Source organism: Oncorhynchus mykiss, unplaced genomic scaffold (genome assembly GCF_013265735.2).
Source record: "Oncorhynchus mykiss isolate Arlee unplaced genomic scaffold, USDA_OmykA_1.1 un_scaffold_164, whole genome shotgun sequence".
NCBI classification, from domain to species: Eukaryota; Metazoa; Chordata; class Actinopteri; order Salmoniformes; family Salmonidae; genus Oncorhynchus; species Oncorhynchus mykiss.
In genome coordinates this window covers 871,723-890,626 of record NW_023493668.1, presented here as the reverse complement: position 1 = coordinate 890,626, position 18,904 = coordinate 871,723, and the positions used below count along the sequence as shown (strand labels likewise).

At 47.3% G+C, this 18,904-nt stretch overlaps 1 protein-coding gene across 8 annotated transcripts in view; it reads right to left on the bottom strand.

The window, feature by feature from the left end:
- LOC110514570 (islet cell autoantigen 1-like protein) overlaps positions 1–18,904 on the bottom strand; it is a 64,252-nt gene that overhangs the window by 20,035 nt on the left and 25,313 nt on the right. For 7 of the 8 annotated variants that reach the window (XM_036972462.1, XM_036972461.1, XM_036972467.1 and 4 more), the window contains 2 exons: positions 9,057–9,100; positions 7,917–7,985 (listed from right to left, as the gene is read on the bottom strand). In XM_036972462.1, coding sequence (XP_036828357.1) covers positions 7,917–7,985; positions 9,057–9,100 — 113 coding nt within the window. The remainder of the gene's footprint in view (positions 1–7,916; positions 7,986–9,056; positions 9,101–18,904) is intronic. The other variant, XM_036972468.1, reaches the window with a different exon arrangement.

The following is an 18,904-nucleotide window of genomic DNA, read 5'->3' as shown; positions in this document are numbered from 1 at the left end:
GTACAGGAGGATGGTTAGAGAGGACAGGGTGTACAGGAGGATATACTAGAGGAAGTAGGACACTATGTTGTCAACTCTTCCCTGGTCCTTAGTGTACTAGAGGAAGTAGGACACTATGTTGTCAACTCTTCCCTGGTCCTTAGAGAGGAAGTAGTGTACTATGTTGTCAACTCTTCCCTGGTCCTTAGTGTACTAGAGGAAGTAGGACACTATGTTGTCAACTCTTCCCTGGTACTTAGTGTACTAGAGGAAGTAGGACACTATGTTGTCAACTCTTCCCCTGGTCCTTAGTGAGGAAGTAGGACACTATGTTGTCAACTCTTCCCTGGTCCTTAGAGAGGAAGTAGGGCACTATGTTGTCAACTCTTCCCTGGTCCTTAGAGAGGAAGTAGGACACTATGTTGTCAACTCTTCCCTGGTACTTAGAGAGGAAGTAGGACACTATGTTGTCAACTCTTCCCCTGGTCCTTAGAGAGGAAGTAGGGCACTATGTTGTCAACTCTTCCCTGGTCCTTAGAGAGGAAGTAGGACACTATGTTGTCAACTCTTCCCTGGTCCTTAGAGAGGAAGTAGGACACTATGTTGTCAACTCTTCCCTGGTCCTTAGAGAGGAAGTAGGACACTATGTTGTCAACTCTTCCCTGGTCCTTAGAGAGGAAGTAGTGCACTATGTTGTCAACTCTTCCCTGGTCATTAGAGAGGAAGTAGTGCACTATGTTGTCAACTTTTCCCTGGTCCTTAGTGTACTAGAGGAAGTAGGACACTATGTTGTCAACTCTTCCCCTGGTCCTTAGTATACTAGAGGAAGTAGGACACTATGTTGTCAACTCTTCCCCTGGTCCTTAGTGTACTAGAGGAAGTAGGACACTATGTTGTCAACTCTTCCCTGGTCCTTAGAGAGGAAGTAGGGCACTATGTTGTCAACTCCTCCCTGGTCCTTAGAGAGGAAGTAGGGCACTATGTTGTCAACTCTTCCCTGGTCCTTAGTATACTAGAGGAAGTAGGACACTATGTTGTCAAGTCTTCCCTGGTCCTTAGTATACTAGAGGAAGTAGGACACTATGTTGTCAACTCTTCCCTGGTCCTTAGTGTACTAGAGGAAGTAGGGCACTATGTTGTCAACTCTTCTCCTGGTCCTTAGTGTACTAGAGGAAGTAGGACACTATGTTGTCAACTCTTCCCTGGTCCTTAGAGAGGAAGTAGGGCACTATGTTGTCAACTCTTCTCCTGGTCCTTAGTGTACTAGAGGAAGTAGTGCACTATGTTGTCAACTATTCCCTGGTCCTTAGTGTACTAGAGGAAGTATTTTACTATGTTGTCAACTCTTTCCCTGGTCCTTAGTGTACTAGAGGAAGTAGTGCACTATGTTGTCAACTATTCCCTGGTCCTTAGTGTACTAGAGGAAGTATTTTACTATGTTGTCAACTCTTTCCCTGGTCCTTAGTGTACTAGAGGAAGTAGGGCACTATGTTGTCAACTATTCCCTGGTCCTTAGTGTACTAGAGGAAGTAGTGCACTGTGTTGTCAACTCTTCTCCTGGTCCTTAGTGTACTAGAGGAAGTAGTGCACTATGTTGTCAACTATTCCCTGGTCCTTAGTGTACTAGAGGAAGTATTTTACTATGTTGTCAACTCTTTCCCTGGTCCTTAGTGTACTAGAGGAAGTAGGGCACTATGTTGTCAACTATTCCCTGGTCCTTAGTGTACTAGAGGAAGTAGGACACTATGTTGTCAACGCTTCCCTGGTCATTAGTGTACTAGAGGAAGTAGTACACTATGTTGTCAACTCTTCCCTGGTCCTTAGAGAGGAAGTAGGGCACTATGTTGTCAACTATTCCCTGGTCCTTAGTGTACTAGAGGAAGTAGTGCACTGTGTTGTCAACTCTTCCCTGGTCCTTAGTGTACTAGAGGAAGTAGGACACTATGTTGTCAACGCTTCCCTGGTCATTAGTGTACTAGAGGAAGTAGTACACTATGTTTTCTGGTAAAATAATGTATATTAGGGTTAGGGGTTAGAGGTTAGGGGTTAGAGGTCAGGGGTTAGAGGTAGGGTTAGGGGTAGGATTAGGGGTTAGAGGTTAAGGGGTTAGAGGTAGGGTTAGGAGTTAGGGCCCTATAAAATATGTCATATATATTTTCCCAAATTCATTTTTTTCAGTTTTATTTTTCCTGGTTTTAGATGTTTTAGATTTTCACTCTCAAAATTACAGTTGTTCAACAAAATGGGATGTTCTGAGTCCATGCTGAAATCACAGAACACAATTACTTTAGGTCTGGAAGACCTTTTGTGTAATTCCCCTTTAATTGCGCATCTGGCCCTTTAATTGTGCATCTGGCCCTTTAATTGCGCATCTGGTCCTTTAATTGCGCATCTGGCCCTTTAATTGCGCATCTGGCCCTTTAATTGCGCAACTGGCCCTTTAATTGCGCATCTGGTCAGTGAGGGATGTTCCATCTAATGTGCCGGTCTGGTGATGGTTCTGTACTGCTGCTGCTCATTTCATGGAAAAGTTTGGAAATAACAAATAATAGATACAAATGATCTACTTCCTCGTGATCTACGTCCTCGTGATCTACTTCCTCGTGATCTACGTCCTCGTGATCTACTTCCTCGTGATCTACGTCCTCGTGATCTACGTCCTCGTGATCTACGTCCTCGTGATCTACTTCCTTGTGATCTACGTCCTTGTGATATACGTCCTCGTGATATACGTCCTCGTGATATACGTCCTCATGATATACGTCCTCATGATATACTTCTGCCAGGTAAAACTACTTTATAGTTAACATTTAACTGAGAAGGTTTTGGGGAAATATTTCTGTCAACCCACAAGACGGTTATGACATCAACTGACTACACATGGAGTGATAGACAAACACGCTCCATGCAGACAGACAGACAGACAGACAGACAGACAGACAGACAGACAGACAGACACGCTCCATACAGACAGACAGACAGACAGACAGACAGACACGCTCCATGCAGACAGACAGACAGACAGACAGACAGGACAAACAAACACGCTCCACACAGACAGACAGACAGGCTCCACGCAGACAGACAGACACGCTCCACACAGGCAGACAGATAGACAGACACGCTCCACACAGGCAGACAGACAGACAAACACGCTCCACGCAGACAGACAGAGACAGACAGACAGACAGACAGACAGACAGACAGACAGAAAAACACGCTCCACACAGACAGACAGACACGCTCCACACAGACAGACAGACAGACAAACACGCTCCATGCAGACAGACAGACAGACAGACAGACAAACACGCTCCACACAGACAGACAGACAGACACGCTCCATGCAGACACAGACACGCTCCACACAGGCAGACAGGCAGACAAACATGCTCCACACAGACAGACAGACAGACAGACAGACAGACACGCTCCACACAGGCAGACAGACACGCTCCACACAGACAGACAGGCAGACAGAAGGACAAACATGCTCCACACAGACAGACAGACACGCTCCACGCAGACAGACAGGCAGACAGACACGCTCCACACAGACAGACAGACACGCTCCACGCAGACAGACAGGCAGACAGACACGCTCCACGCAGACATACAGGCAGACAGACACGCTCCACACAGACAGACAGACACGCTCCACGCAGACAGACAGGCAGACAGACACTCTCCACACAGGCAGACAGACAGACAGACAGACACGCTCCACACAGGCAGACAGACAGAGAGATAGACAGACACGCTTCACACAGACAGGCAGACAGACACGCTCCACGCAGACAGACAGGCAGACAGACAGACAGGCAGGCAGGCAGACAGACACGCTCCACACAGACAGACAGACAGACAGACAGATAGACAGGCAGACAGACACGCTCCACACAGACAGACAGACAGGCTCCACACAGACAGACAGGCAGATAGACAAACACGCTCTACACAGACAGACAGGCAGACAGACACGCTTCACACAGACAGACAGGCAGACAGACACGCTCCACACAGACAGGCAGACAGACACGCCCCACACAGACAGACAGACAGGCAGACAGACAGGCTCCACACAGACAGGCAGACAGACAGATATACAGGCAGACAGACACGCTCCACACAGACAGACAGGCAGACAGATAGACAGGCAGACAGACACGCTCCACAGAGACAGGCAGACAAACACGCTCCACACAGACAGACAGATAGACAGACAGGCAGACAGACAGACAGGCAGACAGAAAGGCAGACAGACACGCTCCACACAGACAGACAGATAGACAGGCAGACAGACACGCTCCACACAGACAGACAGGCAGACAGACAAACACGCTCCACACAGACAGACAGGCAGACAGACACGTTCCACACAGACAGACAGACAGGCAGACAGACAGACAGACCACCCTCCACACAGACAGACAGACAGACAGGCAGACAGACAGGCAGACAGACACGCTCCACACAGACAGACAGACAGACAGACAGACAGACAGGCAGACAGGCAGACAGGCAGACAGAAAGGCAGACAGACACGCTCCACACAGACAGACAGATAGACAGGCAGACAGACACGCTCCACACAGACAGACAGGCAGACAGACAAACACGCTCCACACAGACAGACAGGCAGACAGACACGTTCCACACAGACAGACAGACAGGCAGACAGACAGACAGACCACCCTCCACACAGACAGACAGACAGACAGGCAGACAGACAGGCAGACAGACACGCGACAGACAGACAGACAGACAGACAGACAGACAGGCAGACAGGCAGACAGGCAGACAGACAGACCACCCTCCACACTGACAGACAGGCAGACAGACAAACACGCTCCACACAGACAGACAGGCAGATAGACAAACACGCTCCACACAGACAGACAGACACGCTCCACGCAGACAGACAGGCAGACAGACACACTCCACACAGACAGACAGACACGCTCCACGCAGACAGACAGGCAGACAGACACGCTCCACGCAGACAGACAGGCAGAGAGACGCTCCACACAGACAGACAGACACGCTCCACGCAGACAGACAGGCAGACAGACACTCTCCACACAGGCAGACAGACAGAAAGACACGCTCCACACAGGCAGACAGACAGACAGACAGACAGACACGCTCCACACAGGCAGACAGACAGAGAGATAGACAGACACGCTTCACACAGACAGGCAGACAAACACGCTCCACGCAGACAGACAGACACGCTCCACGCAGACAGACAGGCAGACAGACAGACAGACAGGCAGGCAGGCAGACAGACACGCTCTACACAGACAGACAGACAGACACGCCCCACACAGACAGACAGACAGGCAGACAGACAGACAGGCTCCACACAGACAGACAGGCAGACAGACACGCTCCACACAGACAGACAGACAGACAGACAGACCACCCTCCACACTGACAGACAGGCAGACAGACAGGCAGACAGACACGCTCCACACAGACAGACAGACAGACAGACAGACCACCCTCCACACTGACAGACAGGCAGACAGACAAACACGCTCCACACAGACAGACAGGCAGATAGACAAACACGCTCCACACAGACAGACAGACACGCTCCACGCAGACAGACAGGCAGACAGACACTCTCCACACAGACAGACAGACACGCTCCACGCAGACAGACAGGCAGACAGACACGCTCCACGCAGACAGACAGACAGACAGGCAGACAGACACGCTCCACGCAGACAGACAGACACGCTCCACACAGACAGACAGGCAGACAGACACTCTCCACACAGGCAGACAGACAGACAGACACGCTCCACACAGGCAGACAGACAGACAGACAGACAGACACGCTCCACACAGGCAGACAGACAGAGAGATAGACAGACACGCTTCACACAGACAGGCAGACAAACACGCTCCACGCAGACAGACAGACACGCTCCACGCAGACAGACAGGCAGACAGACAGACACGCTCCACACAGACAGACAGACAGACAGACACTCTCCACACAGGCAGACAGACAGACAGACACGCTCCACACAGGCAGACAGACAGAGAGATAGACAGACACGCTTCACACAGACAGGCAGACAAACACGCTCCACGCAGACAGACAGACACGCTCCACGCAGACAGACAGGCAGACAGACAGACAGACAGACAGACAAGCTCCACACAGACAGACAGACAGATAGACAAACACGCTCTGCACAGACAGACAGGCAGACAGACACTCTCCACACAGACAGACAGACACGCTCCACGCAGACAGACAGGCAGACAGACACGCTCCACGCAGACAGACAGACAGACAGGCAGACAGACACGCTCCACGCAGACAGACAGACACGCTCCACACAGACAGACAGGCAGACAGACACTCTCCACACAGGCAGACAGACAGACAGACACGCTCCACACAGGCAGACAGACAGACAGACAGACAGACACGCTCCACACAGGCAGACAGACAGAGAGATAGACAGACACGCTTCACACAGACAGGCAGACAAACACGCTCCACGCAGACAGACAGACACGCTCCACGCAGACAGACAGGCAGACAGACAGACACGCTCCACACAGACAGACAGACAGACAGACACTCTCCACACAGGCAGACAGACAGACAGACACGCTCCACACAGGCAGACAGACAGAGAGATAGACAGACACGCTTCACACAGACAGGCAGACAAACACGCTCCACGCAGACAGACAGACACGCTCCACGCAGACAGACAGGCAGACAGACAGACAGACAGACAGACACGCTCCACACAGACAGACAGACAGATAGACAAACACGCTCTGCACAGACAGGCAGACAGACACGCCCCACACAGACAGACAGGCAGACAGATATACAGGCAGACAGACACGCTTCACACAGACAGACAGGCAGACAGACACGCTCCACACAGACAGGCAGACAGACACGCCCCACACAGACAGACAGACAGGCAGGCAGACAGACAGGCTCCACACAGACAGGCAGACAGACAGATATACAGGCAGACAGACACGCTCCACACAGACAGACAGGCAGACAGACACGCTCCACAGAGACAGGCAGACAAACACGCTCCACACAGACAGACAGATAGACAGACAGGCAGACAGACACGCTCCACACAGACAGACAGGCAGACAGACAAACACGCTCCACACAGACAGACAGACAGGCAGACAGACACGTTCCACACAGACAGACAGACAGGCAGACAGACAGACAGACCACCCTCCACACTGACAGACAGGCAGACAGACAAACACGCTCCACATAGACAGACAGGCAGATAGACAGACACGCTCCACACAGACAGACAGACAGACAGACAGGCAGACAGACAGGCAGACAGACACGCTCCACACAGACAGACAGACAGGCAGACAGACAGACCACCCTCCACACTGACAGACAGGCAGACAGACAAACACGCTCCACACAGACAGACTGGCAGATAGACAAACACGCTCCACACAGACAGGCAGACAGACAGGCAGACAGACAGGCAGACAGGCAGACAGACACGCTCCACGCAGACAGACAGACAGGCAGACAGATAAACAGGCAGACAGACACGCTCCATACAGTAGTTTGGCTAGCTACACATAGGTGGGCTGGTAATTAACACTAACCCTTAACCCTAACCCTTAACCCTAAACCTTAACCCCTAACCCTTAACCCTAACCCCTAACCCTAAACCCCTATCCCTAAACACTAACCCTTAACCCCTAACCTCTAACTCTAACCCCTAACCCTGTCCCCTAACCCTAACCTGCTGGAGACCCCTGGTGTATGGAAAAACCTCAACACTTAGATACCTTTTACAATTGCAATTATCAAAATATAAAGTGAATAAGGACTAGCTTCTGCACAGAACAATTACATAAAGAATCACAACACGCATGTACACAAACATACACACACGTACCAGAGTCCAGACTAGCACACAGAGAGCTTTCACTGATGTGGCTCTGTCCATCAGCAGCATGGAAGGGGCCTGTAAAGGAAACCACATCAAGTACATCATGTCATTCCAGTCCACTAAACATGTTATAGCCTATCTAGCCCAGTAGGGGTCAGTATATAATGTAATGTTATAGTATATCTAATCCAGTAGGGGTCAGTATACAATGTAATGTTATAGCATATCTAGCCCAGTAGGGGTCAGTATATAATGTAATGTTATAGTATATCTAACCTGTCTCAGCCTCCAGTATTTATGCTGCAGTAGTTTGTGTCGGGGGGCTAGGGTCAGTTTGTTATATCTGGAGTACTTCTCTTGTCTTATCCGGTGTCCTGTGTGAATTTAAGTGTGCTCTCTCTAATTCTCTCTTTCTCTCTTTCTTTCTCTCTCTCGGAGGACCTGAGCCCTAGGACCATGCCTCAGGACTACCTGACATGATGACTCCTTGCTGTCCCCAGTCCACCTGGCCGTGCTGCTGCTCCAGTTTCAACTGTTCTGCCTTATTATTATTGGACCATGCTGGTCACTTATGAACATTTGAACATCTTGGCCATGTTCTGTTATAATCTCCACCCGGCACAGCCAGAAGAGGACTGGCCACCCCACATAGCCTGGTTCCTCTCTAAGTTTCTTCCTAGGTTTTGGCCTTTCTAGGGAGTTTTTCCTAGCCACCGTGCTTCTACACCTGCATTGCTTGCTGTTTGGGGTTTTAAGGCTGGGTTTCTGTACAGCACTTTGAGATATCAGCTGATGTACGAAGGGCTATATAAATAAATTTGATTTGATTTGAGTAGGGGTCAGTGTATAATGTAATGTTATAGTATATCTAGCCCAGTAGGGGTCAGTATATAATGTAATGTTATAGTATAGATAACCCAGTAGGGGTCAGTAGGGGTCAGTATATAATGTAATGTTATAGTATATATATAACCCAGTAGGGGTCAGTAGGGGTCAGTATATAATGTAATGTTATAGTATATCTAGCCCAGTAGAGGTCAGTATATAATGTAATGTTATAGCATAACTAACCCAGTAGGGGTCAGTATATAATGTAATGTTATGGCATAACTAACCCAGTAGGTGTCAGTTGGGGTCAGTACGTACCAGAGGCTGATTCTGATGGCTTCTCTTCATCCAGAGAGACCAGACTGAGAGGAGAGAAAGGATATTTTGGTTATTTTATTAGGATCCCCATTAGCTGTTGTGAAAGCAGCAGCTACTCTTCCTGGGGTCCACACAAAACATGACATAAGAACATTAATAAACAAGAAGAGCTCAAGGACAGAACTACACTGAACAAAAAAATACTGAACAAAAATAAATTGGCCCCATGTTTCATGAGCTGAAATAAAAGATCCCGCAAATTTTCCATAAGCACAAAAAGCTTTGTTCTGTCCAATTTTATGCACAAATTCGTTGACATCCCTGATTGTGAACATTTCTCCTTTGCCAAGATAATCCACCTGACAGGAGGTGATCAAGAAGCTGTCAAGAAGCTGTCAATCAAGAAGCTGATTAAAAAGCCTGATCATTACACAGATGCTACATGTGCTGGGGACCATACAAGGCCACTCTGAAATGTGTGTTTTTTTCACACAACACAATGCCACAGATGTCAACATTTTTTAGGGAGTGTGCAATTGGCATGCTGACTGCAGGAATGTCCACTGATTGAATGTTCATTTCTCTACCATAAATGTTTTTCAACATTGTTTCAGAGAACTTGGGGTTATGGTTTTGGCCGGCATAAGCTACGGACATGAACACAATTGAATTTTATCAGTGGCAATTTGAATGCACAGAGATACCGTGACAAGATCCTGAGTCCCATTGTCGTGCCATTCCTCCGCCACCATCACCTCATGTTTCAGCATGATAATACACGGCCCCATGTAGCAAGGATCTGTACACTTCCTGGAAGCTGAAAATGTCCCAGTTATTCCATGGCCTGCAAACTCACCAGACATGTCATCCATTGAGCATGTTGGGGATGCTCTGGATAGACGTGAACGACAGAATGTTACAGTTCCCGCCAATATCCAGCAACTTCGCACAGCCATTGAAGAGGAGTGGGACAACATTCCACAGGCCAGAATCAACAGCCGGATCAACTCTATGAGAAGGAGATGTCGCGCTGCATGAGGCAAATGGTAGTCACACCAGATACTGACTGGTTTTCTGATCCATACCCCTACTTTAAAAAACCCCATCTGTGACCCACAGATGCATGTCTGTATTCCCAGTCATGTGAAATCCATAGATTAGGGCCTAATGGATTTATTTACATTGACTGTACCTCAGTAAAATCATGTTGTGTTTATATTTTTTGTAAATGTATAAACAGCACACACAGCCTACATACATAAAATATCTAGGTTAAATAGGGGAGAGATTGTTCTGGATTTGGGGACTGTGAAAAGACCCCTGGTGGTATGTCTGGTGGGGTAAGTGTGTATGTCAGAGCTAGGGTTGGAAAGGGTCAGAACGTTCTGGTAAATATCCTGAATTTTTATGGAAGTTTTCCATGGGAAGTTCATCCCCGGAATTTGGGGAATTTTGCTTAACTTCATCAAAAAAGTAACAGCTTAGTTAACAGTGAACCTTCTAACATATTTTGGTTAAACTATCCCCAATTCAATGGAATTGCAACCCTCTGCATGCAAAGTGCATTTTTCCATCACATGTACAGCTGATCCTCAAGATCTTACACACTAATGAGATGCTAATGAACCCACACTACTACACCGTCTGAGCAAAGAACTACATGCTTTCTGGTAAGTTTTGATTACAATACTGGGTGAGGTGAATATATTTTATATGACATACCTGATTTTTGCTTGAGCCTGCTAACTGAGGAGTGTTAATGCACCTGTTTCCATACATGTTTGTATCTTACAAAGGAGTTGTTTAATCTAACTGCTTAACTATTTATCTGCACATGGAATTGTATTTGGTTTTTTTTAAACTATTTTTTCTAATCTTTACAGGAAAATGCCACAGGCACTATCTGATGAGTGGAGACATTTCCCTGCAGCTAATGTAGAAGGAAAAGCTGTGTACATTCGCAAATAATGTGCCAAATCATATGTGAAGAATGCAACAAAGATGCAGAGTCATCTGGCCAAGTGCATAAAGTTCCCTCAGCGCTCACAACAAGCAACCTCTGACAAAAGTCCCTCTACTTCTGTTCGAGGTGTAAAGGATGAATCAGACACCTTATCGATAGAAACAGCTCATGGTCCTCCTGGAATCCGAAGTGTTTTTGACTCAATGGAGGAACGTAGTCAGAGAAATGTTGATGAATGTCTTGCTCGAGCTGTGTATGGTTCACCTCTGGTGCTCACAGGCAATGTGTATTGGAAGACATTTGAGTGTTCTTCTCCCAGCACACACCCCTCCAACCAGACATGCATTATCTACTAATTTGCTGGATGCAGAGTTCAACAGAGTTCAAGTGAAGGTCAAGCAAATCATAGGGAAAACAGACTATTACAATCATCTCTGATTGGTGGGCGAATGTTTGTGGACAAGGAATAATTTAACTACATCATCTCCACCCTCAACCAGTATTCTACAAGAGCACAGACACAAGGGAGAACAGACACACCGGTCTCTACATTGCAGATGAGCTGAAGGCAGTCATCAATGACCTTGGACCACAGAAGGTATTTGCACTGGTGACAGACAATGCTGCGAACATGAAGGCTGCTCGATCTAAAGTGGAGTCTTACCCTCACATCACACCCATTCGCTGTACTGTTCATGCATTGAATCTGCTCCCCAAGACATCATGACACTAAAAACAATGGAAACACTCTGCAAGAGAGCCAAGGAAATGGTTAGGTATGTGAAGGATCATCAAGTTATAGCAGCAATCTACCTCACCAAGCAAAGTGAGAAGAATAAGAGCACCACATTGAAGCTGCCCAGCAACACCCGTTGGGATGGTGTTGTCATCATGTTTGACAGTCTCCTGGAGGGGAAGTAGTCTCTCCAAGAAATGGCCATATCCCAGTCTGCCGATATGGACAGCCCCATCAAGAGGATCCTCCTGGATGATGTATTTTGGGAGAGAGTGGTAAGCAGCCTGAAACTCCTGAAACCTATAGCAGTAGCCATTGCACAGATTGAGGGAGGCATTGCCATCCTGCTTGCAGATGTAAGAGAAGAAATCCGTACTGCCCTGCCCACTTCACTGTTGCTCCAAGCAGAGGAAACTGCAGTTCTGAAATACATCAAAAAGCGTGAAGACTTCTGCCTGAAGCCCAAACACGCCGCAGCGTACATGTTGGACCCCAAGTATGCTGGCAAGAGCATCCTGTCTGGTGCAGAGATCAACCAGGCCTATGGCGTCATCACTACCGTGTCTCGCCACCTTGGCCTGGATGAGGGCAAGGTTCTTGGCAGTCTGGAGAAGTACACAACCAAGCAAGGGCTTTGGGATGGAGACGCAATATGGCAGTCGCGCCAACATATCTCATCAGCCACCTGGTGGAAGGGACTTTGTGGATCTGAGGCTCTTTCCCCTGTTGCCTCCATCATCCTCCAAATCCCACCAACATCAGCTGCCTCAGAGCACAACTGGTCCTTGTTTGGGAACACACACACCAAAGCACTCAACAGGCTGACCAATACAAGTGTTGAAAAATTGGTGGCCAGCCGGGCAAATTTCAGGCTTTTAGAGCCTGACAACTAGCCATCCTCAACAAGGTTGGAAAGTGACAGTGAAGATGAGGCCTCAGAGTCTGATGTTCAAGAGGTGGACATTGAGGAGGTTCAGGGAGAAGACATGGAAGCCTGAGAGGAAGACAACCAAAGCTTTAGTTCCTAGACTATCATTTTACAGATGTTGAAAACGTTTTTGGGAGATGTGATGGATCATTCAATATTCCCTTTATTTTGTTGTTCAGTGAAATCATCCCATCTGAAGAGTCAACTCATTTAATTACATTTAAATTCATAACAAATGTTTTTTTTAAATATTTCTATTGGAAGGATTTCATATTTTGCAATTATGTCACCTAATGATAAGGTCTATGTGTCTGTCTCCATATGATATGGTAAATATATCGAATGCAAAAAGCATCTACATTTAAATAGTATTAATATAAATGTGCATATATTTCTGTTAATTCCCATTTATTCCTGTTAATTCCCTTGGAATATTTCCACCTCTGAATATTCCCCAAAATGTGCAACCCTAGAGCTGTGAGTAACCCTAGAGCTGTGTGTAACCCTAGAGCTGTGTGTAACCCTAGAGCTGTGAGTAACCCTAGAGCTGTGTGTAACCCTAGAGCTGTGTGTAACCCTAGAGCTGTGTGTAACCCTAGTCAGTGCAACCCTAGAGCTGTGAGTAACCCTAGAGCTGTGTGTAACCCTAGAGCTGTGAGTAACCCTAGAGCTGTGTGTAACCCTAGAGCTGTGTGTAACCCTAGAGCTGTGAGTAACCCTAGAGCTGTGTGTAACCCTAGAGCTGTGAGTAACCCTAGAGCTGTGTGTAACCCTAGAGCTGTGAGTAACCCTAGAGCTGTGTGTAACCCTAGAGCTGTGTGTAACCCTAGAGCTGTGTGTAACCCTAGAGCTGTGAGTAACCCTAGAGCTGTGTGTAACCCTAGAGCTGTGTGTAACCCTAGTCAGTGCAACCCTAGAGCTGTGAGTAACCCTAGAGCTGTGTGTAACCCTAGAGCTGTGTGTAACCCTAGAGCTGTGTGTAACCCTAGAGCTGTGAGTAACCCTAGAGCTGTGTGTAACCCTAGAGCTGTGAGTAACCCTAGAGCTGTGTGTAACCCTAGAGCTGTGAGTAACCCTAGAGCTGTGTGTAACCCTAGAGCTGTGTGTAACCCTAGAGCTGTGTGTAACCCTAGAGCTGTGAGTAACCCTAGAGCTGTGTGTAACCCTAGAGCTGTGTGTAACCCTAGTCAGTGCAACCCTAGAGCTGTGAGTAACCCTAGAGCTGTGTGTAACCCTAGAGCTGTAACCCTAGAGCTGTGTGTAACCCTAGAGCTGTGAGTAACCCTAGAGCTGTGAGTAACCCTAGAGCTGTGAGTAACCCTAGAGCTGTGAGTAACCCTAGAGCTGTGTGTAACCCTAGAGCTGTGTGTAACCCTAGAGCTGTGAGTAACCCTAGAGCTGTGTGTAACCCTAGAGCTGTGTGTAACCCTAGAGCTGTGTGCAACCCTAGTCAGTGAAACCCTAGAGCTGTGTGTAACCCTAGAGCTGTGTGTAACCCTAGAGCTGTGAGTAACCCTAGAGCTGTGTGTAACCCTAGAGCTGTGTGTAACCCTAGAGCTGTGTGTAACCCTAGTCAGTGCAACCCTAGAGCTGTGAGTAACCCTAGAGCTGTGTGTAACCCTAGTCAGTGCAACCCTAGAGCTGTGTGTAACCCTAGAGCTGTGTGTAACCCTAGAGCTGTGTGTAACACTAGAGCTGTGTGTAAGTGCAACCCTAGTCAATGCCACCCTAGTCAGTGCCACCTTAGTCAATGCAACCCTAGTCAGTGCCACCCTAGTCAATGCCACCCTAGTCAGTGCCACCCTAGTCAGTGCAACCCTAGTCAGTGCCACCCTAGTCAGTGCCACCCTAGTCAATGCCACCCTAGTCAATGCCACCCTAGTCGGTGCAACCCTAGTCATTGCAACCCTAGTCAATGCCACCCTAGTCAGTGCCACCCTAGTCAGTGCCACACTAGTCAATGCCACCCTAGTCAGTGCCACCCTAGTCATTGCAACCTTAGTCAGTGCCACCCTAGTCAATGCCACCCTAGTCAATGCCACCCTAGTCAGTGCCACCCTAGTCATTGCAACCCTAGTCAATGCAACCCTAGTCAGTGCCACCCTAGTCAGTGCCACCCTAGTCAGTGCCACCCTAGTCAGTGCCACACTAGTCAGTGCCACCCTAGTCAGTGCCACCCTAGTCAGTGCCACCCTAGTCATTGCCACCCTAGTCATTGCCACCCTAGTCAGTGCCACCCTAGTCAGTGCCACCCTAGTCAGTGCCACCCTAGTCAGTGCCACCCTAGTCATTGCAACCTTAGTCAGTGCCACCCTAGTCAGTGGCAACCTTAGTCATTGCAACCTTAGTCATTGCAACCTTAGTCATTGCAACCTTAGTCATTGCAACCTTAGTCAGTGCAACCCTAGTCAATGCAACCCTAGTCAATGCCACCCTAGAGCTGTGTGTAAGTTGATTTTGCAAACAATTTAGTTTCTTATATTAATATCAGCCCTCTGATTACAATGAAGAGCAAGTTGTGCCGCTCTGTTCTGGGCCAGCTGCAGCTTAACTAGGTCTTTCTTTGACGCACTTGACCACATGACTCGACAATAATCAAGATAAGACAAAACTGGAGCCTGCAGGATTTGCTATGAGGGCATGGTTACACGTGGTCTGCAGTTGTGAGGCCGATTGGATGTACTGCCAAATTCTCCAAAACGACGTTGGAGGCGGCAAAGAGTAGAGAAATGCAAATTAAATGATCTAGCAACAGCTCTAGTGGACATTCCTGAAATCAACATGCCAATTGCACGCTCCCTCAAAACTTGAGACATCTGTGGCATTGTGTTTTGTGACTAAACTGTACATTTTAGAGTGGCCTTTTATTGTCCCCAGCACAAGGTGCACCTCATGCTGTTTTAATCAGCTTATTGATATACCACACCTGTCAGGTGGATGGGTTATCTTGGCAAAGGAGAAATACTCACTAACAACAATGTAAACAAACTTGTGCACAAAATGAGAGAAATAAGCTTTCTGTGCATATGGAACATTTCTGGGATCTTTTATTTCAGCTCCTGAAACATGGGACGAACCCTTAACCTGTTGCATTTTTATTTTTGTTCAGTATAGTTTTAGAGACGTCCAGGACCAGTTTATTACTGGCCACACATTCCAAAACAGACTGCAACTCCTTGTTAAGGGTTTCAGTGACTTCATTAGCTGTGGTTACTGACACGTATATAGTTGAATCATCAGCATACATGGACACACAGGTTTTGTTTAATACCCGTGGTTCCCAAACTAGGGGTCGTGACCCCATATGAAGGTCGCCTGACATGAAAATGAGGTTGCGGGAGAATTTCCAAAATCACCCCCCAAAATTAACCAATATTTAAAAACAAATATATATATTTTGTATCTCAATCATGATGTGGTTAATGTTAAAACATCTGAATGAAAATTGATTTCTAAAAAATACAATTCAACCAGAGTGGCCTTACATGCTGACCAAACCAGACGCTATCAGGACACGCAGGTTGGAATATCAAAACAAACTCTGAGACAATTATATTCATTTGGGGACAGGTCGAAAACCATTAAAGATGTATGGCAATTTAGCTAAATAGATAGCTGTTGCTAGCTCATTTGTCCTGGGATATAAACATTGGGTTGTTATTTTACCTTAAATGCACAAGGTCCTCTACCCGACAATTAATCCACAGATAAAAAGGTCAACTGAGTTCCTTTCTCATCATCTCTCGTCCTTCCTCAGGCTTATTTTTTACTTCTTTGGACTTTATATGGCGGTTGGCAACCAACTTTATTGCTACAACGACTGGAGACTTCATCTTTCAATCACCCACGTGGGCATATACTGCTAAACACCAATGAAGAGATGGCCCGTGGGTATATACTGCTAAACACCAATGAGGAGATGGCAAGTGGGTATATGCTGCTAAGCACCAATGAGGAGATGGGAGAGGCCGGATTTGCAGCGCGTCACAAATAGGTTCGATTCCGGCGCCGACAGAGATGGCCGCCTCGCTTCGCGTTCCTAGGAAACTATGCAGCATTTAGTTTTTTTACGTGTTATTTCTTACATTGGTACCCCAGGTAATCTTAGGTTTCATTAAATACAGTCGGGAGGAACTACTGAATATAAGAGCAACGTCAACTCACCATCATTACGACCAGGAATATGACTTTCCCGAAGCGGATCCTGTGTTTTGCCCACCACCCAGGACAATGGATCGGATCCTGTGTTTTGCCCACCACCCAGGACAATGGATCGGATCCTGTGTTTTGCCCACCACCCAGGACAATGGATCGGATCCTGTGTTTTGCCCACCACCCAGGACAATGGATCGGATCCTGTGTTTTGCCCACCATCCAGGACAATGGATCGGATCCCAGCCGGTGACCCAAAACAACGACGTTGTAAAAGAGGCAAACAAAGCGTTCTTCTGGTCAGGCTCCGTAGACGGGCACATCGCGCACCACTCCCTAGCATACTACTCGCCAATGTCCAGTCTCTTGACAACAAGGTTGATGAAATCCGAGCAAGGGTAGCATTTGTCGTGGAAAATCGGTTCAAATATAACGCTTACAAGAACTCTGTGAATTCAATAGGCTTTTAATACAAGAGTATCGCAAGCCGGGATGGTCCGCGGAACATACACCTTTTTCAGAGCACTGGCTCTGATTTATACACATACAACATATGAGTCCATCCCACATGCAAATGAAGTTACTTCCCTCAGTCCATCTGCCACCATTACATCCCAATCTGTACATCCTGCTTGTTCAGCTCGATAACGCCCATATCTGCTTTCAGTCAAGTTATAATGGTGACAGGACCTCTTCATGTCCCAAAAATAATACATGCCTATCTTATGCTATGGGCCCCCTTACGTTCAGCCTGGTGTGTTCTTTGGTATGTCTGTCCTTATTAGGATTCGTAGACTATGTGTCTCTTCTGACATTCCTTCAGCATCTCCATGTCCTAAATATATGTGGCCTATTTCTATAGTCCATCAGTTGGTCATTTGGCTGACCCCTTCCTTTGTATATCCCTCTGACCTTGGTATGTCCAGCTGTCCTAGGCGCCTATGTGTCTCCTTCTCTTCATGTGGTTATTTAAGATCAGCAGACTATGTGTCTCCATCTTTAGTGTGTCCAGTTGCCCTGTGTCGCCTTCCCCTCGTGTGGTCTGTTTTTAGTGTTCAGCTATCCTATACATCTATGTGTTTGTCTATGTGTTTTATTTGCTCCCACACATTCCAGAGAGACATCAGAGACTGTAACGTTCTTTGCTTCACGGAAACACGGCTCACTCGAGAGACGCTATCGGAGTCGGTGCGGCCAGCTGGTTTCTTCACGCATTGCGCCGACAGAAACAAGCATCTTTCTGGTAAGAAGAGGGGCAGGGAGGTACGCCTTATGATTAACGAGACGTGGTGTGACCATAACAACATACAGGAACTCAAGTCATTCTGTTCACCTGACTTAGATTTCGTCACAATCAAATGTCGACCACATTATCTACCAAGAGAATTATCTTCGATTATAATCACAGCCGTATATATTCGTCCCCAAGCAGACACATCGATGGCCCTGAACAAACTTTATTTGACTTTATGCATACTGGAAACCACATATACTGAGGCTACATTCATTGTAGCTGGGGATTTTAACAAGGCTAATCTGAAAACAAGACTCCCTAAATTCTATCAGCCTATCGATTGTACTACCAGGGCTGGTAAAACCCTGGACCATTGTTATTCAAACTTCCGCGACGCATATAAGGCCCTTCCCCGCCCTCCTTTCGGAAAAGCTCACCACGACTCCATTTTGTTGCCTCCAGCCCACAGACAGAAACTAAAACAGGAAGCTCCCGCGCTCAGGTCTATTCAACTCTGGTCCGACCAATCTGATTCCACGCTTCAAGACTGCTTCGATCACGTTGATTGGGATATATTTCGCATTGCGTCCAACAACAACATTGCCGAATACGCTGATTCGGTGAGCGAGTTCATTAGAAAGTGCATTGGCGATGTCGTACCCATAGCAACTATTAAAACATTCCCAAACCAGAAACCGTGGATTGATGGCAGAATTTGCGCGAAACTGAAAGCGCAAACCACTGCTTTTAACCAGGGCAAGGTGACCGGAAACATGACTGAATACAAACAGTGTAGCTATTCCCTCCGCAAGGCAATCAAACAAGCTAAGAGTCA